General features: G+C 41.1%; 1 protein-coding gene across 1 annotated transcript in view; it reads right to left on the bottom strand.

Moving 5' to 3' along the window:
* Positions 1-1,959: 1,959 nt before the first annotated feature.
* LOC123698954 (receptor-mediated endocytosis protein 6 homolog) overlaps positions 1,960-25,044 on the bottom strand; it is a 39,883-nt gene continuing 16,798 nt past the window's right edge. Inside the window, exons 16-33 of the mRNA XM_045645792.1 lie at positions 24,762-24,857; positions 24,455-24,522; positions 23,893-24,016; positions 23,525-23,616; positions 22,736-22,909; positions 21,855-22,020; positions 21,053-21,294; positions 20,385-20,512; positions 19,671-19,830; positions 19,186-19,297; positions 18,262-18,470; positions 16,950-17,092; positions 15,369-15,458; positions 14,926-15,040; positions 14,316-14,463; positions 4,143-4,256; positions 3,595-3,762; positions 1,960-3,017 (exon numbers count right to left, since the gene is read on the bottom strand). Coding sequence (XP_045501748.1) covers positions 3,616-3,762; positions 4,143-4,256; positions 14,316-14,463; positions 14,926-15,040; positions 15,369-15,458; positions 16,950-17,092; positions 18,262-18,470; positions 19,186-19,297; positions 19,671-19,830; positions 20,385-20,512; positions 21,053-21,294; positions 21,855-22,020; positions 22,736-22,909; positions 23,525-23,616; positions 23,893-24,016; positions 24,455-24,522; positions 24,762-24,857 — 2,328 coding nt within the window. The 3' untranslated portion in view covers positions 1,960-3,017; positions 3,595-3,615. The remainder of the gene's footprint in view (positions 3,018-3,594; positions 3,763-4,142; positions 4,257-14,315; positions 14,464-14,925; positions 15,041-15,368; positions 15,459-16,949; positions 17,093-18,261; positions 18,471-19,185; positions 19,298-19,670; positions 19,831-20,384; positions 20,513-21,052; positions 21,295-21,854; positions 22,021-22,735; positions 22,910-23,524; positions 23,617-23,892; positions 24,017-24,454; positions 24,523-24,761; positions 24,858-25,044) is intronic.

Genomic DNA, 25,044 nt, shown 5'->3' with positions numbered 1-25,044 from the left:
TTTATTATATACATTAAAATTATTATTCTGGCATTTTTATTTATTTTGCACCACCATGTTATTGACTCATTTATTTTCCTCGTCTTTTCTGGGTTAGTTCAGGATACATCGCCCATTTTTGCAAGTGACTTTCGTACACGAAATTATTGGGCGTCTCATCAAAATAAAGCTACAAACGGAAAATTAGCTTGATAGTAGTCACTTGCAAAAATGGGCGATGTATCCTGAACTAGGTTGCCTGGTAGAGATCGCTGCCAGCGATAAGGCCGCCTACTGTACATTGCTGTATTATATTTTTAAGTTTGTAAAATGTATTCTATAAGGTGTACAATAAAGTATTTTTCATTCATTCATTCATTCATTCAAACAAAGTTTTCCTCTTTATAATATTAGTGTAGATAGGTAATAGGATAGAAGGTACAATAAAACACCGGTATAACCATGATTATTTATTGCTAAATACATTTCTTTGATTACATGCATAACTACTATAGCTGTTAAAATAGATCTATACAATTTGAAATCTAAAATAATCTAGGCAAGATAAGTTAATATTTGAGAATATGATTATTATGACAGTTTGTATCGCTGAGAAATGATTCCCATCATATTACTGAATGCACCAAAGCAGAAATTTCTTGCGAAAACTAAGGCACAGCAAATAAACTATATTTATGATGTGAATCATTTCTCATCGACATCGAATATCTTAAAAACGATTACCTATATGGATACAAAAAATATGATTTTACATTACAATATATAACTTATAATATTATGCACTTACTTATACTTATATTCGACATAATACAATTAATATAAAACAAAGGCACGTCTTTATTTCTTAAAACAAAACATTGAATTGAAATAATATAAAACGTAACATGAAAACTTCGATTATTCTGTTGTAATGTAACATTGATAAAATATAATACGGACTAAGAAATTTCCTATTACAGAGAGAGATAATTTAACGCTATTAAAAAAGAAAGTAAACATTTTCTAAAGCGATCTATTTATTATTCATTAGAATATATAAACCCGCGTAATTTCTAAATATTTCTAAATTTCTAGATATTTCCAAGAAAATACAATCGATAGATTCACTGGTAAAATGCATTGCTAATTATAAATAAATTCGAATTTAACACCACAACAATTTGCATTCATAATAATTTGACATGATTTTAAATGAGTAACATGGTGCCTGCGAAACGAATGCATAAGTTTGATTGTAAAACTGTAAAACCGTAGTATATTATTATTAGTCTGTGGTAAAACCCTTTATTTTACATAATATAAAAGATTCTATGCAATGTTCTATACATAATTTAGAACCAATTTCGTTGCATCAGTAATCATTTCGAAATGGAAGTAAGTAGGGTAATAAAGTGTATCTGTATGATTTTTAGTTCCGATGATATTTTTTGAAAAAAATAAAAAAATTAATTAATTTATTTTTTGACTAAGACGAATCGTAAAATAACACATGTTATTTTTTATGTGGCATTTTGGAAGATATAAGTGTGGATAGGCCAGATGGTTTTCGTTCTTATAGACTAAAAGAAATTCGTTTACTTTGTAGAATTTGAATGATTCGATATAACATACCAGGAGTATAGTTTTTTTTATTATTGACCGTAAAGTAAAATAAAAAATAATAAATGAGTATAATGTTAATGAATTGTGATGTATTTTGGTAACGAATAATTTTTGACTGATTAATAATTATGTGTAAATGAAAAATATTATTAAAATTTATCCATTACTCGATTATATCTACGCATTTGTTTAATACGAACAATGATTTAAATTTCAACATTTAGGCGTATTTGAAATGATTTACAATAAAATCTAATTGTGAGTACAGAGTACTAATAAGATACCAACTACATAGTCTAGATCTAGACCAAAAAGGCGCGAAAAATGTTTTTTTTTTGCAACCTGCAATGACTTTTAAATCTCGTTTTTTTTTTCGTAATTTATATTTTATCATGCGACAGTTTTATATCTTTTATTCAATACTTTAATAGAAAATAGCAAGAGCCCGTACTAAAACAATTCCGGGATTTTCAAATTCATGTGTTTTTTTACAACCTTACCAAAGAATCATCCACCATCAAAACATCCAAAAATACATAACCTTCGAGCATTTAAAACGTTTCATCACAGATTATATACGTCAGTTTAAAGATTTATAGATAATTGCGAACATCTACAGAATAATTATTTTTTCTACACTAATCCAAGTAATTTAAGCGACAAGACTGTATTTAATACTCGTCCACTCTAATTGTTTTATTTATTATATATTATACATATTTAAAGGAGTGAATATTTAACGGTAATAGTACCTTATTATGCAAGGGATTCATAAATAATATCATAAAGGATACGGAACATTTTGCGCTAATTCGAACGATTTTTCAAAATGCGGTTATTGTTTTACGGTTAATGTTAATAAACGAATAGAAAAATTTAGAATATCCAACACATTTTGACTAAATTAAATTATCATTGTTATAGAAGCTGCACTTTAGAACATGTACAAAAAACCGTAGTGAAAGTTTACCTACTTTTAAAATAATAAATGGTAACCATTTTTGAACGATACCTATCATTTTTTGTTCTTTTTTTTAATAAAACATGTTGATGGATCTAAAGAGCCTAGACACATGCGTGTATATGCGTGAAATGTCACATTGACATTGACACAAAAAGAATTGTTTTTTATTTTTCTAATACATTCTTAAAGATCAAACATGGTTGTACTTTTCCTACTAAAAAAATACTTAAATATATATAAGTTACATTGTTGATAACATTGTTTTTCCATCTTTACACTTAACATTACTACTTGCAGTTATTAAGCTCCATAAATCGATTTCTTTACACATTTATACAAAACCGCGGTATAATATTTTCCAACATTTAAAAACAATAATTGATTATACCGTGTTGCGGCGCTCACGCATCGAGACACCATCCAATTGGAAGAATTTTGGGCGCGCTGACTTCTGCAAAAAAACAAAAAAAAATATGTTTAAGAATTATTTTATAATTAGTAAATTATGTAAAACTCTAAGTGTAGGTCTGTGCAAAATTTTGTAGCACTAGATTGTAGATACTGTGCTTTTTCTATAATTTACTACTTACCTACCACAATCGTATTCTTTTTGAAACGCCAACAATGTTATTAGCGATAGAATCGTTTTTTTCTTGTTTGTTGTCTGTCGATTTTAGCCAGAAGGGCTAGGACATGTTAATGCGGACGCGTGGGTTAACGGAAGGTTCACTTTGGTAGTGACATGCGCAAGGGCATCCCCCTTGACGGGATCACGAATCTCTGTTTGGGCTGTCGCTTGATGCAATACAGTACTGTAGAGAGCGGTACAATACAGTGCACAGTATACAGTACAGTGTTCATTACAGTACATTGCACAGTACAGTACAGTGCACAGTAAAGTATAGTGCACAGTACAGTACAGTGCACAGTACAGTACAGTGCACAGTACAGTACAGTGCACCATACAGTACAGTGCACAGTACACAGTTCAGTGCACAGTACAGTGCGCAATACAGGTCGATACTCACGGTGAGCAGCGCCGGCGGGGGCTACGTGTCTGGCGCGTAGTCCATGGTCTTGATGTACGCGACCGCGGCACAGAACTGAGTCCACCAGTACAGAGCTTCTCCAACTAACACGCTACCACCCAATGCGTTCACCAGCTCGATGGTAGAAAGCAGTGACGGTGGGTTCACCTGCAACGGCAATGGAGGTACGTTAATATAGTGCATGTTCGACTTGTGGGTACAAGTATACGTATAAACAGCGTATGTCACACGCACGTTCATGTCACAGTAGCTGCTGCGTAAACTGTGTCCATAATTTTGTGAAAGTCCCAGTATACACAAATTGTAAATTTCATTAAATGCTTTTTCTATATGCAATACTTTTGATAAAACAAAATGAACTATAATAAAATGATAGAAGAATTATTTTTGTACAGAGAATTTTATTGTCTTGAATTATGGGAACAAGGTTATAAAGTTATTTATAATTGTATTTGAAGAAAATAACAAAATCCACTCCATTTCAACAAAAATTAATTCAAAATTAGACAAATACAATTCAGGGTTACCTTTAATATAACGAGCACTAGCACGGGTGTCAGATCATCAGCGGCGGGCGGTGAGCCGTCCGTCAGCGACAGCACTGACATAAGCGACGATACCACACGCATTATGCATGCCACCTGTGATAAAACACCACGTAAATTATATAAAATTATTGACATAACACATTTTAGGCAGCTTACGCGGATCAACATTTGAGCCCCTCAAAAGAAAAAAGAACAAGTGATCAAGTTCCAAATATAGTTTAAATGGTACTTCTCTGAAATGCAAAATATTGTCACTCACAATGCGTCAACACCAATAGACTAGAGAAACATGTAAAAATTGAATATTATATAATAGCTATCTGGCTTCATAAGACACCTGTAACAGCTCCCTGACCTGTTACAGCACGTGTAAAAGCTCCGTGACCTGTTACAGCACGTGTAAAAGCTCCCTGACCTGTAAAAGCACCTGTAACAGCTTCCTGACCTGCTAAAGCACCTGTTACAGCTCCCCAACCTGTAAAAGCACCTGTTACAGCTCCTTGGCCTGTAAAAGCACCTGTAACAGCTTGCTGACCTGTTAAAGCACCTGTAACAGCTTGCTGACCTGTTAAAGCACCTATTACAGCTTCCTGACCTGTTAAGGCACGTGTAAAAGCTCCCTGAACTGTTAAAGCAACTGTTGCAGCTCCCTGACCTGTAGAAGCACCTGTTACAGCTCCTTGATCTGTAAAAGCACCTGTTACAGCTCCTTGACCTGTTAAAGCACCTGTACTGCTCCCTGACATGTTAAAGCACCTGTTACAGCTTCCTGACATGTAAAAGCACCTGTAACAGCTTCCTGACCTGTAAAAGCACCTGTTACAGCTCTCTGACCTGTAAAAGTACCTGTTAAAGCTCCCCGACCTGTAAAAGCACCTGTAACAGCTTGCTGACCTATAAAAGCACCTGTTACAGCTCCCTGACCTGTAAAAGCACCTGTTACAGAACCCTGACCTGTAAAAGTACTTGTTACAGCTCCCTGACCTGTTAAAGCACGTGTAAAAGCTCTCTGACCTGTTAAAGCACCTGTTACAGCTCCCTGACCTGTTACAGCTTCCTGACATGTTAAAGCACCTGTAACAGCTCCCTGACCTGTAAAAGCACCTGTTACAGATTCCTGACCTGTAAAAGCACCTGTTACAGCTGCTTGACCTGTAAAAGCACCTGTTAAAGCTCCCCGACCTGTAAAAAAGCACCTGTTACAGCTCCCTGATCTGTTAAAGCACCTGTAACAGCTTGTTGACCTGTAAAAGCACCTGTAGCTGCTTCCTGACCTGTTAAAGCACCCGTAGCAGCTTCCGGACCTGTTAAAGCACCTGTTACAGCTCCTTGACCTGTAAAAGCACCTGTTACATCTCCCCAACCTATAAAAGAAGCTGTTACAGCTCCCCAACCTGTAAAAGCACCTGTAACAGCTTGCTGACCTGTAAAAGCACCTGTTACAGCTCCCTGACCTGTAAAAGCACCTGTTACAGCTTCCCGACCTGTAAAAGCACCTGTTGCAACTCCCTGACCTGTAAAAGCACCTGTAGCAGCTCCCTGGCCTGTAAAAGCACCTGTTACAGCTCCCTGACCTGTTAAAGCATCTGTTACAGCTTCCTGACATGTAAAAGCACCTGTTACAGCTCCCTGAATTGTTAAAGCACCTGTTTCAGCTCTCTGACCTGTAAAAGCACCTGTTAAAGCTCCCCGACCTGTAAAAGCACCTGTTACAGCTCCCCAACCTGTAAAAGCACCTGTAACAGCTTGCTTTTTTTTTTTTTTTTTTTATTGGTTATAGGGAAGCGCTTGACCACAATCTCGCCTGATGTTAAGCTGAGATGTGGTCTAAGATGGAGCGCGCTTCCCTAGAAGGTACCTGTTCACTCTACGCTTGAAGACCCCCATATTGTACTCGTCGGGGAACACAGACTCAGGAAGCATGTTCCAGTCCCTCGCGGTTCGGATAAAGAATGTGGAACCGAACCGCTTAGTCCGGGTACATGGAACGTCCACCATATGGTGATGCCTAGAATCTGTGCGCCTCGACGATCGATGGAAGAACGGGGATGGCGGAACAAGATCGTGCAGTTCCGCAGCGCACTCTCCAAAGTGTATCCGATAGAAGACCGATAAGCTGGCCACTCTGCGGCGGTGACCGAGGCTCTGGAGCTTTTTGCCTACTAGGTCATCGTCGTTTATGAGCCTCTTGGCACGCCTCTCTATCGCCTCAAGCGCCTCCAGCTGGTACTTGGCGGAACCGTCCCAGAGGTGAGAGCAGTATTCCATGCACGATCGGACTTGTGCTTGATAAAGGTTGAGCAACTGTCCCGGGCTGAAATACTGTCTCACCTTCGCCAGAGTTCCAAGCTTTTTTGAGGCTACTTGGGCTTTAGATTCAATGAAGGAACCAAAGTTCAGAGTAGGCGTTAAGGTGATACCAAGAAGCTCGAGGTGGTTAGTTATCGGCACGGACACACCTTGGAAATTCGGAGTCAGGTGGAATGGACTCCGTTTAGCGGAGAATAGACACGCCTGGGTCTTAGACGCATTGAACTTAACCAGATTGGCATCGCCCCAATCGGAGACCGCCTGTAAGGACAAGTTCATGCGATCAACCATCGCCTCCCGTAGAGACTGAATTTGTGCCGTACTGGCTCGCGCGCTGGATACATATCTCTCCACAACAGTGCTATCGTCTGCGTACCCATAGATACCGGGTTTCAGCAGATCGTTGATGTGTAGCAGGAAGAGTGTTGCGGAGAGAACTGATCCCTGAGGGACTCCGGCATTTATAGCCATTTGGTCGGACGAGCAGCCGTCGACGACTACCCGAAGCGACCGGTCTCTCAGAAAATCTGAGATCCAGGCGCAGAGACCAGCAGGCAGACCGTAGGATGGAAGCTTACCAATAAGACTATCATGCCAGACCCTATCGAAGGCCTTTGAGATATCAAGGGAGACAGCAAGTGCTTCACCATGATTCTCGATGGCCTCGCTCCAGATGTATGTGGCGTACGCTAGAAGATCCCCAGTGGACCGGTTTCGGCGGAACCCGTATTGTCGGTCACTGAGGAGGTCGTTCGCTTCTAGGTGTGCCAGGAGCCGGCTGTTCAGTACACGTTCCATAGTCTTACAGAGTATGGACGTGACTGAAATTGGCCTGTAGTTGGAAGGGTCGGCACGACTGCCTTTTTTGGGCACAGGCTGCACGTTGGCAAGTTTCCATGATTTCGGTACTATTCCAGTCGTCAAGGAAAGGCGAAAGAGGCGTGTCAAAACAGGAGCAAGTTCAGGCGCACAGGTTTTAAGTACTATGGCTGGAATTCCATCAGGGCCACTGGCTTTATTCACATCAAGATTCCGCAGCGTTTTAAGAACCTCCGTCTGACGGATGCGAATTTCCGGCATTTTCGTCTCGCATCCAGGTAGACTGGGAGGTTTTACGCTTGCGGGATCCAGACGAGAATTTTCCGCAAATAGAGTAGCAAATAGGTTCGCTTTCTCTACGGCGGTGTGAGCCAGCGTCCCGTCAGGTTTCAGCAGTGGAGGAAGTGAGGGGCGGCAGAAATTCGATTCAACCGACTTTGCCAGGGACCAAAACGCTTTACTACCGGAGGGGTAAGAAGCCAGTTTGTTCCCTATACGGCTAACGTGGTCGAATCAAGCTTTCCGTAGAGCCTTCTTGCAGGACTTGGCAGCCCGGTTAAAGGCTTTCTTCTTTTCTGATACGTCCCTCGCTTTGCGGTGTCGAGCGTCAACCCAGGCCAGATACGCCTCTTGCTTTAGCGCTTCAGCGCGTCTGCAATCGGCTCTGAACCAGGGCTGAGCTTTGCCGGACATGGCTACGTCGGAGAATGGAATAAAGTACTCCATTCCCTGTCGCAACACATCAGTCACAGCATCCGCGCAGGTCGAGGGGTCTTCAGAAGAAAAGCAGACAGGCCGCCAAGGATATGATGCAAAAAAGGAACGCATCTCATCCCAATCTGCTGACTTGTATTGCCACACGCGCCGAGAGCCCTTAGGACTGGGATCGGGCGGCGAGTAGACAGATACAGATTTCACCAGACAGTGATCGGAGCTGCCAAGCGGCGAGGAAATCGCTACCGAGTAACGGTCTGGATCTGTTGTCAGCAGAAGGTCCAAGCAATTGGCTGTATGGCTCTCAACATCAGGAACCCGCGTCGCTCCTTGAACCAGCTGGGTGAGATTCAATGCTATAGCAAGTTTACGCATCTCTCTCCCAGCGAGGTCAGTGCACTGGTATGGGTATAGCCACTCCTGGTGGTGGGCATTAAAATCCCCCAGTAACACAAGCTGAGCGGAAGGGTATTTGTGCTGAGCAGCGTCCGCCGCCTCACTTAGGTACTCTGTGAGCCTGATCGTCTCCTGGTCTCCGCTGTGCGCTCGGTAGACACATGCATAGAGAAGTTTCTCTGGGCCTGTGTCCACCAGCATCCATAGTACAGAAAAATGGGGGTCTTCAAGATACCGGAGACGCCGACAACAGATGTCGTCTCGGACGTACGCGCACACACCTGACCGAGCTTTAAAATTGTGCTCCAGGGTGTAACCGGGATAGGATAGGTACGCCAAGTCAGACGGACATCTTATCTGCGTCTCCGTGAGGAACAAGATACAGGTTTTATGAGTCTCAAGGTGGAAGTGGACTGCAGCGAGATTTGAGTGGAGACCTCTGATATTGGTGAGGTCCACTTTCAGCGAGAGGGAGTGCTGCCGCTGTGCAACGTTACTTCTGTATCTTGCCTTTTTCATGTTTTTTTAGAGGAGAGTGAAGAAGGTGAGAAGACGGTAGTGAATCGAGACGCTTTACAACTGGACCTGAGACACACACTTAGAAGCCGCAATGACGGGGACTAGTCTGGAGACTGCGGGGACGCCCGAGCCCCCCCAAGTTGTCCATAGGGCCCTCTCATCCGGTCGCCAACCGGCACTATGGCGCAACTTGGGATTTTTCGCTGGTTGGCGGGGCAGCCTTTCACATGTGGCTAGCACGTTACTTGGGCCCCCTACTGACCAGCGGTCGGCCAGCGGTGCACCATGCCTCGGATCCCGCTACCCTCCATGACTAGCCACCGGAAGCAACAACGACAGTGTGCGTCAGATCGTCCCGATTGTAAGAGCGCAACTGATTCGACCCGTCTTCACCATGGCTACATCAGCTTCTTCATGCCGGAACACGAACGCTTGGCGACACGTCTTCAGCTGATGGGTGGTCCTTATAGCCGCGACAACTGTCTCCCACCATGTCACCTGTTTAGCACCACCCGGGGGCCACGTGTAGGGATTCAGAGTTCTGGGTATACTCCTACGGACGGAGGTGACTCGGCCCCCAGAGCACCTATAGCAGCTCCCTGGCCCGTAAAAGCACCTGTTACAGCTCCCTGACCTGTTAAAGCATCTGTTACAGCTTCCTGACCTGTAAAAGCACCTGTTACAGCTCCTTGACCTGTAAAAGCACCTGTTACAGCTCCTTGATCTGTAAAAGCACCTGTTACATCTCCCTGACCTGTCAAAGCACCTGTTACAGCTTCCCGACCTGTGGAAGTACCTGTTGCAGCTCCCTGACCTGTAAAAGCACCTATAGCAGCTCCCTGGCCCGTAAAAGCACCTGTTACAGCTCCCTGAACTGTTAAAGCATCTGTTACAGCTTCCTGACATGTAAAAGCACCTGTCAAAGCTCCCTGAACTGTAAAAGCACCTGTTACAGAACCCTGACCTGTAAAAGTACTTGTTACAGCTCCCTGACCTGTTAAAGCACGTGTAAAAGCTCTCTGACCTGTTAAAGCACCTGTTACAGCTCCCTGACCTGTTACATCTTCCTGACATGTAAAAGCACCTGTAACAGCTCCCCAACCTGTAAAAGCACCTGTTACAGCTCCCCAACATGTAAAAGAACCTGTTACAGCTCCCCAACCTGTAAAAGCACCTGTAACAGCTTGCTGTCCCGTTAAAGCACCTGTAACAGCTCCCCAACCTGTAAAAGCACCTGTTTCAGCTCTCTGACCTGTAAAAGCACCTGTTAAAGCTCCCCGACCTGTAAAAGCACCTGTAACAGCTCCCCAACCTGTAAAAGCACCTGTAACAGCTTGCTGACCTGTAAAAGCACCTGTTACAACTCCTTGACCTGTAAAAGCACCTGTTACAGCTCCTTGATCTGTAAAAGCACCTGTTACAGCTCCCTGACCTGTAAAAGCACCTGTTACAGCTTCCCGACCTGTGGAAGTACCTGTTGCAGCTCCCTGACCTGTAAAAGCACCTATAGCAGCTCCCTGGCCCGTAAAAGCACCTGTTACAGCTCCCTAACCTGTTAAAGCATCTGTTACAGCTTCCTGACATGTAAAAGCACCTGTCAAAGCTCCCTGAACTGTAAAAGCACCTGTTACAGAACCCTGACCTGTAAAAGTACTTGTTACAGCTCCCTGACCTGTTAAGGCACGTGTAAAAGCTCTCTGACCTGTTAAAGCACCTGTTACAACTCCCTGACCTGTTACATCTTCCTGACATGTAAAAGCACCTGTAACAGCTCCCCAACCTGTAAATGCACCTGTTACAGCTCCCCAACATGTAAAAGAACCTGTTACAGCTCCCCAACCTGTAAAAGCACCTGTAACAGCTTGCTGTCCCGTTAAAGCACCTGTAACAGCTCCCCAACCTGTAAAAGCACCTGTAACAGCTTGCTGACCTGTAAAAGCACCTGTTACAGCTCCTTGACCTGTAAAAGCACCTGTTACAGCTTCTTGATCTGTAAAAGCACCTGTTACAGCTCCCTGACCTGTAAAAGCACCTGTTACAGCTTCCCGACCTGTGAAAGCACCTGTTGCAGCTCCCTGACCTGTAAAAGCACCTATAGCAGCTCCCTGGCCCGTAAAAGCACATGTTACAGCTCCCTGACCTGTTAAAGCATCTGTTACAGCTTCCTGACATGTAAAAGCACCTGTCAAAGCTCCCTGACCTGTTAAAGCATCTGTTACAGCTTCCTGACATGTAAAAGCACCTGTAACAGCTCCCTGAATTGTTAAAGCACCTGTTGCAGCTCCCCAACCTGTAAAAGCACCTGTTTCAGCTCTCTGACCTGTAAAAGCACCTGTTAAAGCTCCCCGACCTGTAAAAGCACCTGTTACAGCTCCCCAACCTGTAAAAGCACCTGTAACAGCTTGCTGACCTATAAAAGCACCTGTTACAGCTCCTTGACCTGTAAAAGCACCTGTTACAGCTCCTTGATCTGTAAAAGCACCTGTTACATCTCCCTGACCTGTAAAAGCACCTGTTACAGCTTCCCGACCTGTGGAAGTACCTGTTGCAGCTCCCTGACCTGTAAAAGCACCTATAGCAGCTCCCTGGCCCGTAAAAGCACCTGTTACAGCTCCCTGACCTGTTAAAGCATCTGTTACAGCTTCCTGACATGTAAAAGCACCTGTCAAAGCTCCCTGAACTGTTAAAGCACCAGTTGCAGCTCCCTAACCTGTAAAAGCACCTGTTTCAGCTCTCTGACCTGTAAAAGCACCTGTTAAAGCTCTCCGACCTGTAAAAGCACCTGTTCCAGCTCCCTGATCTGTTAAAGCACCTGTAACAGCTTCCCGACCTGTTAAAGCACGTGTAAAAGCTCCCTGACCTGGTAAAGCACCTGTTACAGCCCCCTGACCTGTAAAAGCACCTGTAACAGCTCCTCAACCTGTAAAAGCACATGTAAAAGCTCTCTGACCTGTTAAAGCACCTGTTACAGCTCCCTGACCTGTTACATCTTCCTGACATGTAAAAGCACCTGTAACAGCTCCCCAATCTGTAAAAGCACCTGTTACAGCTCCCCAACATGTAAAAGAACCTGTAACAGCTCCCCAACCTGTAAAAGCACCTGTAACAGCTTGCTGACCTATTGAAGCACCTGTAACAGCTCCCCAACCTGTAAAAGCACCTGTAACAGCTTGCTGACCTATTGAAGCACCTGTAACAGCTCCCCAACCTGTAAAAGCACCTGTAACAGCTTGCTGACCTTTAAAAGCACCTGTTACAGCTCCTTGATCTGTAAAAGCACCCGTTACAGCTCCCTGACCTGTAAAAGCACCTGTTACAGCTTCCCGACCTGTAAAAGCACCTGTTGCAGCTCCCTGACCTGTAAAAGCACCTGTTACAGAACCCTGACCTGTAAAAGCACCTGTTTCAGAACCCTGACCTGTAAAAGTACTTATTACAGCTCCCTGACTTGTTAAAGCACGTGTAAAAGCTCTCTGACCTGTTAAAGCACCTGTTACAGCTCCCCAACCTGTAAAATTACCTGTAACAGCTTGCTGACCTGTAAAAGCACCTGTTACAGCTCCTTGATCTGTAAAAGCACCTGTTACAGCTCCCTGACTTGTAAAAGCACCTGTTACAGCTTCCCGACCTGTGAAAGCACCTGTTGCAGCTCCCTTACCTGTAAAAGCACCTATAGCAGCTCCCTGGCCCGTAAAAGCACCTGTTACAGCTCCCTGACCTGTTAAAGCATCTGTTACAGCTTCCTGACATGTAAAAGCACCTGTAAAAGCTCCCTGAATTGTTAAAGCACCTGTTGCAGCTCCCTAACCTGTAAAAGCACCTGTTTCAGCTCTCTGACCTGTAAAAGCACCTGTTAAAGCTCCCCGACCTGTAAAAGCACCTGTTACAGCTCCCTGATCTGTTAAAGCACCTGTAACAGCTTTCTGACCTGTTAAAGCACGTGTAAAAGCTCCCTGACCTGTTAAAGCACCTGTTACAGCCCCCTGACCTGTAAAAGCACCTGTAACAGCTCCCCAACCTGTAAAAGCACCTGTTGCAGCTCCTTGATCTGTAAAAGCACCTGTTAAAGCTCCCTGACCTGTAAGAGCACCTGTTACTGCTCCCTGACTTGTTAAAGCACGTGTTAAAGCTCCCTGACCTGTAAAAGCACCTATTTCAGCTTCCTGACCTGTTAAAGTACCTGTTACAGCTTCCGGACCTGTTAAATTTTTTTTTTATTTATTTATTTATTTATAACATTTATTTCAGGTAACAGACAATAAATTGTACAGACCCATAGAATAAATACCTTACAGACTAACATACATATAATATTTTTATAACTAAAACTATTAAGCACTACACTATATACAATTCACGGCACTGGCAGTGTCATATTTCGCTGAATGGGCTTCGGCTGGGTGTTGCGAAGTCGCCCGCGAAACCGCCGGAACACGACACCACGGGGCCAGAACTCCTCGCTCATGAAGATCGACAGCTGCTCGCTCGGTACACGCACAACAAATGAATTAAAATTCAAATTATTGCGCGGCTCCAGGCGCTGGACCCTCACGATAAACTTGGTCTTAACCCGCACATACTCCACTACATCAGAAGCTTGGGTGGAGTGGTGCAGGCGGGACACGTACAGCTGCGTCGTCGGTATGGCGGGCCGCAGCAGGTGGTTGTTACCGGTCGGGGCGGTACCGCACTTGTTGGAGGAGGGCTTCTTTTTCTTCTTCCTTTTCTCTACCTTTGTAAAGCCCTCCTCATCGAGTGGATGACTATTCACGCTCGACAAGTGTGCCGCACGGCGCGGGGAGTCCCTGTGCTTAACGGGATCTCCATCTCGGGTGATTTCTTGCCGCTTTACGGGAGGCTTGGCGGCAGCGGCCGCGTAGCCAGCCGGTGTCGGGTTGGCTACACGAGGCGGGCTCTCCGGGGGAGGCGCGGGTCGGGCGGGGCGCGGCGTGACGCGGTCGACGGCTGGCGAAACGCACCTGTAACACCTGTAACAGCTTCCTGACCTGTAAAAGCACCTGTTACAGCTTTTCAACCTGTAAAAGAACCTGTTACAGCTGCTCGACCTGTAAAAGCATCTATTATAGCTCCCTGACTTGATTAAACACCTGTAGCATTTCCTTACCTGTTATAGCACCTGTATCAGCTTCCGGACCTGTTAAAGCACCTGTAACAGCTCCCTGAACTGTAAATGCACCTGTTACAGCTCCATGACCTGTAAAAGCACCTGTTACAGCTCCTTGACATGTAAAAGCATCTGTTATAGCTCCCCGACTTGATAAAACACCTGTTACAGCTCCCTGACCGGTAAAAGCGCCATGTGACACCAAGATGGAAGGGCGCCGCACACACGCGCGGTACCCCACACTAGCACTAGCGACCCCGTGACGTCACCTTGTCCCTCGGCGTGCGGTACACGGGCAGGTGCCGCAGCAGCGCCTGCGCGTGCGGGAAGGGCGCCGCCCACACGTGGCGAGCCGCAACACCGGCACTTCGCGCGCTCGTACATGCCGCCAGACGACGCATGTGCTCGCTCAACACCCTGAAACGTTATAGGCACTCAAATTAAAAAAAAAAAATCATTGAAATACGTTCCGCTGGACAGCACCAGCTGAACTATTCTATTATTCTATTCTAATATTATAAATGCGAAAGTAACTCTGTCTGTCTGCCTGTTACTCAATCACGCCTTAACTACTTAACCAATTTGCATGAAATTTGGTAGTAGTAAATAGGAATTTTTTGTACCCGAGAAAGGAAAACTTTGTACCCCGGGACATAGGATAGGTTTTATCCCGAAAACCCCACGGAAACGGGAACTATGCGGGTTTTTCGTTGCTGCGCGGGCGCAGCCGCGAGTGGAAAGCTAGTTTTATATAAAAAAGAAATTTATAATATTCTGAATACGGTTTTTTGCTATATTAGGTACATATACATAAATGCGATGAAAAAGTAAAAAACAATAATTACTCGTGAAAATTAAAAAAAAAATCATAAAACTCACTGATCTCTAGCAATATCGCCATCTCCGTTCGGGAACAGCACTTGCAGGTACAGTCGCGCGAACACCGCTCTCTCCACCGTCACTTCGACACTTTCGATCACTGTTGGTGTCGCACCTAAAAATACATTTATTTTAGCATTCAAGTATTATTAACAACCTTACTGTCAATCGCTATTAAAAGATGGACATAAATGAAAAAAATATTCATTGAAATTAGCACCTTATTTCGTATCAGTTAAGTTCAATAGTGCATTGCTCTTCAGAAAACTCTTCCTTATACACACATAGGCAGAGTTTTTGCGCGATTGTGAGTCTAGTTGTTCATACAGTTGGTTTATTGAATTATAAATATAATTTTTCAGGATAAATTGATTAAAATTTCACATGACAAAGAAGCTAATTCAGAAAGAACTTACATTTTTATTCCAATAACTTCAACTTACCTTCCCAAGATGGATCGGCCTTAACTTCCGCAGTGATCGCCTTTATACTGGCCGTAAGTCGTGTTGCTTTTTCATCCATCAGCTCTCCACCTATGCAGCCAATTTTTTTATATTTTATTGATTATAACCCAAGAGCCCACGACGGCCAGACATTCCTTATTTTAGAAAAGTTGAAAGTTTCTCTGTATATGTCTCCGATACAGATAAGAACGACTAGCGATTATCAAGTCTGGGTTGTGGTACTTTGGCAAGAAACAGGTAGTAAAGGTGTATAAAATTGTACCTAACTTTCATTATATTTTAAAAGCTAAATTTTATATATATGTTACTTGGGGACGTATAAAAAGATGTTACCTCAAGAGCCGGGCAGTTTTCATGTTTCTTACATCTTGCCAGACACATTTAAAAAATAACTAACATATCATCAAATTAACGTTACTACCTAAAAGTGTATCAAATATGAAATAACCCACAAAAAACATTAGTTTACTATAATTAAAAAATAATAGTATAATAAATAAGTAATAAAGTTATTACTTATCTTTTACGGGGACTTATGTTGATGGAATTCCTCGTATCTCGATGACTTTTTAGTTATTGTGTCATCGAGATACGTGAAATTCCATAACTAATAAATAGCTAGTTTCATTACTTAACTATTTGTAATTACAATACACATTATGTGTAAAAATTACCTACATTGTCAGTAAAATAATGAAAATGCTGACAACACTGATAATTATCAAATTCGAAAACATTTCGTGATTATTTTTGATTTTTCAGCAAAATCAAAAATAATCACGAAATGTTTTTATTTTTTAAGACCTTAAAATGAGCTATAATTCTTCTATTTACAATATCACAAAATTCTCCATATATTTTGAGATATTTGATGCAATACCAAATATCCCTACTTTGTTGATGTGTGTAGTAGAAATTCGATTGCTGAGGTATGACCATGGATGGAGGAGTGGTCAGGCGTCACTACAGTAAGATGAAGGACATGGCCACACACACATCTTTTTTGGATTCTTGAAAATTTTCGAATGTCATTTGAGGAATAGAAAATGTTTAACATTGGTACGTGAATCTATATCTATACTAATATTATAAAGCTGAAGAGTTTGTTTGTTTGTTTGAAAGCGCTAATCTCAGCAACTACCGGTCAGATTTGAAAAATTCTTTCGGTCTTTGATAGCCCATTTATCTAGGAAGGCTATTAATCATCACGATAATACCAATATGAGCGAAGCCACGCGGGTGAAACCGCGGAGCACAACTAGTTATCTATAAAGTACAGCTGAATAAACACATTTGTTTTATTTACTTGTCTTATTTAGCTCCTTAAATTTACGAAATAAAATATATTACTGGGGTCTGGGAGGATTTGCCTGATTTTTAAAATTGGCATGTGTTTCAAGTCCGATTGACAAATGTTTCAAATCCGTATCGATTAATTCACTTTAATCGATGTTTTTAAGCAGGTTACCTCTCTACGAAGATAAAATTCATAGACGTCAAATGTTACCTATTTAATTGGCTCCACTATAATGAGCACTATAACAATTTATGTTCACTAACCGTTAACAGCATGGTGCGCCCGTGCAGCATGATTCCTTGCCAGCCTGCGCAGCGGGGCCCCGCGCTCGAGCTGCTCTAACACACGAGCTGCGCCTGCGCACCGACTACACTCGGACACTTCACTGCGGACCAGCTTGATCTGACTGTAAGCAGGAGATAAGAGATAGAAACGAAATTGTTTATCGCGCTAAAGGGGGCTAGATGGAATTAGTTTTGCTATAGTTGTAAGCTATGCGGCGTCTCTCTCTCAAAGAAAGTAAGCCAGTTATTTTGGTAACATTCCATCCGGGTCGTGTACACTTCTCAAGTTTTTGGGGAAATATAGTGTTCTAAAGAAATTATCATTTCTTTTGCGGCGCCTTTTTTGTCATGTTGTCGTTGGATGCATCGAACAAAAATTCGCCATTTTTTTTTGGTCCGACAAGGACAAAAGTTATTTTATATATTATAAGTTATAAGTTATTATCAAGTTTTATTAAGCAAATTAATTTTATCTTGTCAACATTGGCTAGCAAGCAAAAGACTTTTACATTCCTGTCACACATTTATTTATTTATTTAAGGTTTACCAGAAATTGTTACACAAACTGACAAATATACATAAAATTAAACTTAAGTGTACAATTTTGGATAGGTAAACACCACATTAACGAATAAAATTTAGACTTTGAAAGTTAAAACAACTTTATACAGAAAAACAAAACTACTAAGACATTTAAATACAATACAAAAAATCTAATATGTTTTTTGATGAACCAGGAACTTAAATTTACTAAGATTATGGGAAAATATATCCATATCTTTAGAATATTTGTTGTAAAGTCTACAGAGTCTGGGAATCGGAGAGCAGGAACCAAGGACAGTCTTACAGGGAAGATAAAAGGTTAACGGGATTTCTGGGATATGTAAAAGGAACTTTAGCAACGCATGTATGTTAGCGCGTTTAATTTAACGATAAAATTATAGTTTAAAAGTAAATCAATTGATGAACTTAATGATTTATTTTAATAATAATTAAATGGATAAAAGTATTAATAATCGTTTAATTATCAAATAATAATAATATTATATGTCATATTCAAAATAACGATCAAAACAACACAAATAACACCTGCGCTGACTCACACAGTCACGCCACTCGAATAGTTGTTATGATCGTCCTATAAATAACGGTCGTCTGCAGTTGCGAGTCATTCTTGTCTTGACTTTGGTCGAGTAAAGATGTCTAAGAAATATTATATCAGTATTTAATTACGTAATACAACCACGATCTAACATGTATGACACATTTTACATCTTCATCCCGCGCTCACCTGCGCAGATCGTGATGCGCGTGCGCAAGTGCCGCTCTGCACGACGCCAAGTACGCCGCGTACGGGCGGCGAGCGGCCAGATCTGCCCGTAACGCGGCCGCTAGGCGGGTTGCCCGTGCCCCGGCCGCGGATAGCGCACGTGCTGTTGCCGCTGCCTCTGCGCACTGCCCGGCCCGCACCCAGTCCGCTAGGGATGTGCTAGTGCAACGCTGGGAAAAAGGGCATTCAAAAAATAATTGACTGACCGCTTGGCTCGGTTGGTAGTGGCCCTGACTTCCAAGCCAGAGGTCGTGGGTTCGATTCCCACCCGGGGCAAATATTTGCGTGATGAACATACAGCTCTGTGTCTAAGTATTTATAAAAATTATATATATGTATGTTTATCAGCCATCTGGTTACCATAACACAAACGAAAGCTTGGTATGGGATCAAATCGTGCCGTGTGTGAAAATTGTCCTGCAATATTTATTTTATTTATTTAATTCAAGTCAACAGTAAGCAGGTATCTTATAGGGAAGCGCGCTCCATCTTAGACCACATCTTCGCTAACAAACAGAGAAAATTACAAAAAAAGGAAACTACAAAGATGATCGCGGTCAAGTGCTTCCCTATTGCTCATTAAAAAAAATATATACGGTACATATTAGACTTTGTATTGTAACACCTAAAGTCTGCCTATTAGATACGTAGACAGAGTTCAGACAACTTTGAAGTGTGATTATAAATCTTGTTGTTTATTGTATGTACATCAATTGAGTTAGTTAAATCAACAAAATCATAAAACACTGCACAAATCACCATTCATTCACTTAACACACACGCACATACACACAATTTTTCTTCTTATATAGTTATGGTTGAATTTCGGGCACTTGACAACTCCTATTATGATTAAATTGACCAAAATAAGTAAAGAAAACTCACATTAGGCACATATTCGACGCAATGGAAGTCAGTGTTGGACAGCACGGTGCGGAGTCGCCGCTTCATGCTGTTGAACACTTCTGGGTCGTTCAAGTCGACTACACCCTCGTTCCTAGAAAATTAATAAAGAACTAATCAGACTCATCATATGACTAAATTTCAAGTCAGGTCAGTCAAGTCGTCATCATGACTAAATTTTGCCACTTTTCAGTGACAAAATTTACTCAGCTTAAAACATAATTTAAAAAATCACACTTTAATCATGGATTATGGGCAAAAATCCCACGTTGAATTTACAATAATTTAAAGTATTTTAATATTTATAAGAATTTTATTGCTAAAAAGCTAACAACTGAAATTGAACAAAATCACAATATGTAAGATATTAGCATACCTATAGTATAACACGGATTTTTACATGAATGCCTACAATTACACTTTTATGATTTTACCAAATAATTTTTAAGAATATCCAAGTTTCATACCTATCAAGTTCACTGTCGGCCACATCGGACGGTCGGCGAGCCACCCGCCGCTGTTTCGTGTCGGCGTGTCGGCGATATTTGGCCAAAATCTCCTCAGAGCTCTCACCGCCTTCCGTGCTCCTATCTTCACTGCGAACATCTTCCTCTGTCACTTTCACCTCTAAAAAAAGAAAGAATAATAATCTTAGAATTTCATCTTTACTTTTTCCCACAATAGGGAATATGCATAAAATTTTAAATGGCCTAAAATATTTTTTTCTCGTATACTTATTATCGTAATATTATAATGAAAAGGATTTTTTTTAATTTACTTATTATTTAAACCCCTCAAATAATATTCAAAAAGTGCAAAATAAGGGAGCGAAATTCAAACTTCCAAAACGCGCCACCACAGGTCGAACGAAATGTGAAAAAATCTGACACGACATGGTATTCATCACTCCATAGTAAACACTAAGGAACACCCACTGGACGTGTCATGTGACGTCACGCAAAGCGCGCGCACAATGGCGGCGTTTGAACTGCTTAAATTTTTTAAAAGTTTTGAATTTCATTTTTAAAAATATCTAGAGTATTTTGAAGCCCATTGATATTTTTTTCTATGTTATAAAATAGTAAACTATTAATTTAAGACAAAAAAGAAAAACATGAATATTCCCCATTCACTGTAACTTAAGCTCTATTTTCATACAATTAAAGCTGAAAATCGCTTACCGCTATGATGAGATCGTCCCTTCTGCCGGAACATCTTAATCTTGTGCAGCAAGTTGCCGCCAGATCGCTTCACGTTGCTCTTGAGCTCGTCCAAGTTGCCGACTATCTCTTCTCCTACTATGCGTCTTCTGTGGATTAGAAGTCAATTTTAAAAAGGGCGTCTTATTAGGGCGTCTTAATTTTAATAAACTTTTACTGTTATCCGGTGAAATATAAGTTTTTTCATTAGGTTCCAAACATTTTAATTTTTATCCTAAGATTTATCTATAACATAGATATATATAATATATATTATATCTTTATGTGCTTACGTATCTGAACCTGAAAGTACGTTTATTATTCCAGCTGTTTCTAAGAGCGGCCGTACACGGGCAGCTCGAGCAGTTAACGGCTTAGAGACGTACATGGCCTGCTCGAGCGGTCGGTCGTTGACTGCTCGAGCTGTCGCTACAGACCGCGCAGTTGACGGCTTGAATCGGTCGCCAAGGTTCGAGCAGTCATGTGTACGGCCGTGAATGAATGTCTATAGTTCACCGCGCGGTCGCCGCTTCAAGCAGTCGGTCTCAACTGCTTGAAGCGGTCCATGTACGGCCGCTCTAAGCGTACTCTTTGCGATATAGCGGTAGATTAAACAAATAAGGTACCATTTTGCTTAAAATGCGGCTTACCTCTGCGTCTTTTCAGCGGTAGCATCGAAGCTAATGCTCTTCGGTATAGCGCCCGTACTCAATTTAACCGGCGGAGGACTGACTCGTCTCTCAGTGACATTCTCCGAGTTCACATCTTGGCTAGAACTGGCCGCTGATACTGACGTTTCGCTGTTCACTGACAACGTGCTGAGAGATATGTTGCTTGTGGTCTGGTCGCGTGTGTCCCGGCGTCGCTCTATGCGCGATGAGCTTATGTTCACCTTTTGAGGAAAATTATGGGGTTAAAAATTGATTTACACTTCACAATCACCTATTAAAATGTTGACAAAAATCGTCTAGATGGACTTGTAAAAAATATTCATTCAAATTGACACCATATTTGGTGACAGTAATGTTCAAAGTTACTTGTGTATGCTCTTTAGATAACTCTGCCTAATAGACGAATTGGCAGAGTTTTACTTCGGACAATTTATTAGCGTGATTGTGTATCTAGTTGTATATATTAGTACGTGTTTTGTTGAAAAATTATAGCACAAGATATAACCATATAATAGTGGCTACAACAACTATATTACACAGCTTCACAAATGTTTATTGCTTATATATGCTTGGCATAATCAATTCACAATTTATAAATAAATATTCAATTTAGAGCATTATGTAGTTCAGTAGAATTAGTTGCAACAAAGGTATTTCGTTACAACTACATCCTATAACCTAACCAAAACGTGCTCTAACGAATAACAGTTATTGTTTGTACCCATAACAATTGCATATCATATTCAATACACATTTATAAACATAAAACAAAAAAACTCACAACACTAGTCCGCATCTCGCTCTTGTTCCTAGAGACGGTCGCACAGTTCATTCTTGCAATCAGCTCGTTCACTCGCGGCTCATCGTTCCTCTCTGTGTCGCCGTCGAACCGCCCGTACTGAGATACCGAGAGAGCGTTGAACGAACTCTCGCTTGAGTTTAGCGATCTGTGGAGTAATAGAAATAATAAATTTATGATTTTGTATCCTACTTAATATTATGAGGATGTGTGTGTTTGTTACTCTTTCACGCAAATACAATGAAATTTAGCACACATATAGAGGGTAACTTGGATGAACACATAGGATAGGTTTTATCCCGGAAATCCCAAGCGAACGGGAACTATGCGAGTTTTCAAAGGAAAACGTGGGTGAAGTTGCGGGCGGAAATCTAGTTTACAATAATTATTGAATAACAGGTCACGTAGAGAATAAAACCGCGTTATTACGAGTTTCTAGTGATCTGCAGGATAGTAATATTATATTGAAACGATGTAACTTAATGTTAGTAAAAATTTTCTCGTTACCACCAAAATTATCTTTTCTAATCATAATATTATGCAAAAGTGTGTTTGTTCATTTATCTTTTTTCATCTCACGACAGACTTAAATGATATGATGTTTGTGTCTGAAGATTGTTAGAAGTCTATACAATTAATTAGGCGACACACCTTACTTTCTCTCGACAATTTCCTTTATCTGCGCGGACAAAAACTCCTATAGAATATGAACATATACAAGGATTCTATGACGTCATTGAGATGTCATGTGTTTTTGTATTTTTAATTATTACGGTGCCCAGATTTAAATTGGTTGCGTGCTGGTTCTCTGTTTCTTCCCCTTGTTTCTCTTATTATGGGTTGTTACTAATAATACTACATACCTGTCCATAGGATCGTTCTCCTCGTAGCCCTTGGAGGTGGAGGGCATATTGTACTTGGTGCTGAACCCATCCAATCTTGGAAAGCTGTCTGTGACCCATTGGCTGGTGGCGTCTGAGCCTGTGGTGTGCTGGTTCTCTGCTTCTTCCGCTTGGTTCTCTTGTGGGGGGTTGTTGCTGTAAACAATACATTGAAGGGTAAATCATGTTTAAATATTATACATAGTTTAAAAATGCTTATTTTTGAAAAATTTTAAGAATTAAATTGGAGCACGATGCGGGATTCGAATTTATTAACATTTTTCTAATATCTATTTCAAGTTCCACCCGTATTCGTAAGCTGTGACAAGTAAATATTCTATTCATACAAGAAAAAATAAAAATAAAGGCAAAATTACTTCTAAATGAGTTAATGAAGTACTAGAGATTTGGATACGATTTTTATCAAGTCCAAGTCTTCTCTTTCGAATGGAAAGATATAATATGGCATTACTTATCATGCATATTTTTCTTAGAAAGTAGATACATAATCTATATATATTAAACTCAAAGGTGACTGATATAGTGATCTATCAACGCACAGCCCAAACCACTGGGCGTATCGGGCTGGGCATGCAGGTAGATGTTAGGACGTAGGCATCCGCTAAGAAAGGATTTCCCGAAATTCTTGCGGGAACGGGGAAAAACGGGGATGCACGTACAAAGTCGTGGGCGGAAGCTAGTTTTAAATAAGATACAATACAAAACGAACTCAAAAAAAACTATTTATTTAATACTATCTTATTTACTTACTTATTTTGCGGGTAGTCGAAAACATCTGCGGTGAGTTGCGCGGGCGCAGTGCTCGGGCTCTCAGGAGCTGATGTAGCGTAGCATGTCATTACCTGGATAAACGATATTAACTAATAAGTATTAATAAACTGCCTTTAACTGGTCTATCTATATGTGTAAAATTTATTTAGAAACTGTTCAGTCACGAAAGAACATTTTCTCTATCATTTTCTCAATTCGTTACAAAACAAAATTCGTTATATTTCAAGTTATATACAATTAACTTTCATATGACTTTCAATTGAGATTGAACATATGGTTTCTATACAAACTTCAAAAGAGGAGAAGGTTCTATATTTCTCTGTATTTTTTTTTATAATAAAACTTACCGGATACCCATTGACAAGTATGCTCTTCCTATTCTCTATGGAGTAGTGCGCATGCGGCGGTTGCGACGCAAGATCAAGTTCACTGCCGCGAGACAAAGCCGCGGTCGCCGTTAGGTAGCCCGATCTGCAATACAATAATAATAATAAGTCGGTAATGATAAGATTTTTTAAGAAACATTCGTTAATAATTTGTAAAATAAAATGTTTTTATTATCATTATATGAACATCATTGATGTACATCTAACAACAAGACGCTAATCACGTTTGAATTTGTCAAACTCTGCCTACGAGTGCATGGGGCAGAGTTTTTTAATAAGCGATACAATAGACATTGCACATTACTGCCACGAAATAAGATGTAAATTTAAATGAAAGTTGTATATTAAGTCGCCGCTCGGACATTTTTTGATGACATTTTAAGAGATGATTGTTAGTTCAGTTGTTTACACCATGTTTATACTTATTATTTACGGGTCACGATGTTCAAAAGAAACGAATTTCAATATTTCTTTTTATAATTCAGCATAATTAATAAAAATAACAGATTGAAAATAAACTTACCGTCCAGGTATATTGGCTCTAGGTGTGTGCCGAGGACTGTTCATGTCTGGTCTCTTTGCGGTGCCGTTCTGTAAAAATCAATTTAAATATGCCATTTATTTGGTTTATTGCTTTTAATACAATATACTTATTATTGTATGTTAATAATTATATTTCAGACCAATTCTAAAAAGTGCAAAAAATATTAAAAAAAATATATCTCGAACCTACAACTAAAGTAGATTGACGATAAAAAAACCCCTTCATTTTTTTTAACAAACGCGGGTAGTTCCACATTCACCCACGTATATAGTCCACCGCACGTTACCTGCGGCCGCAGTATGCAGTCGTCGTGCGCGGAGGGACGGCGCGGCCACGACGTGTCCGACCGGGCCGCTACCGACACGCAGTCGTCTGTGTCCACCTGTACATTATTATTATTACAGTATTTAGTATTTAATTTTGTATATATACCTTTGTATATTATTAAGGGGGCGTCCATAAATTACGTGAGGTGTTATTTTTTTGACGTGACAACGTTTTATAATTCGATAGAGCCGGCTGCACGCACGAAAAAACATGATTCATGCGGCGTTAACTTACTCTGAGGC

This window comes from Colias croceus, chromosome 2 (genome assembly GCF_905220415.1).
Source record: "Colias croceus chromosome 2, ilColCroc2.1".
NCBI lineage: Eukaryota > Metazoa > Arthropoda > Insecta > Lepidoptera > Pieridae > Colias > Colias croceus.
This window is presented reverse-complemented; position numbering and strand designations above follow the sequence as displayed.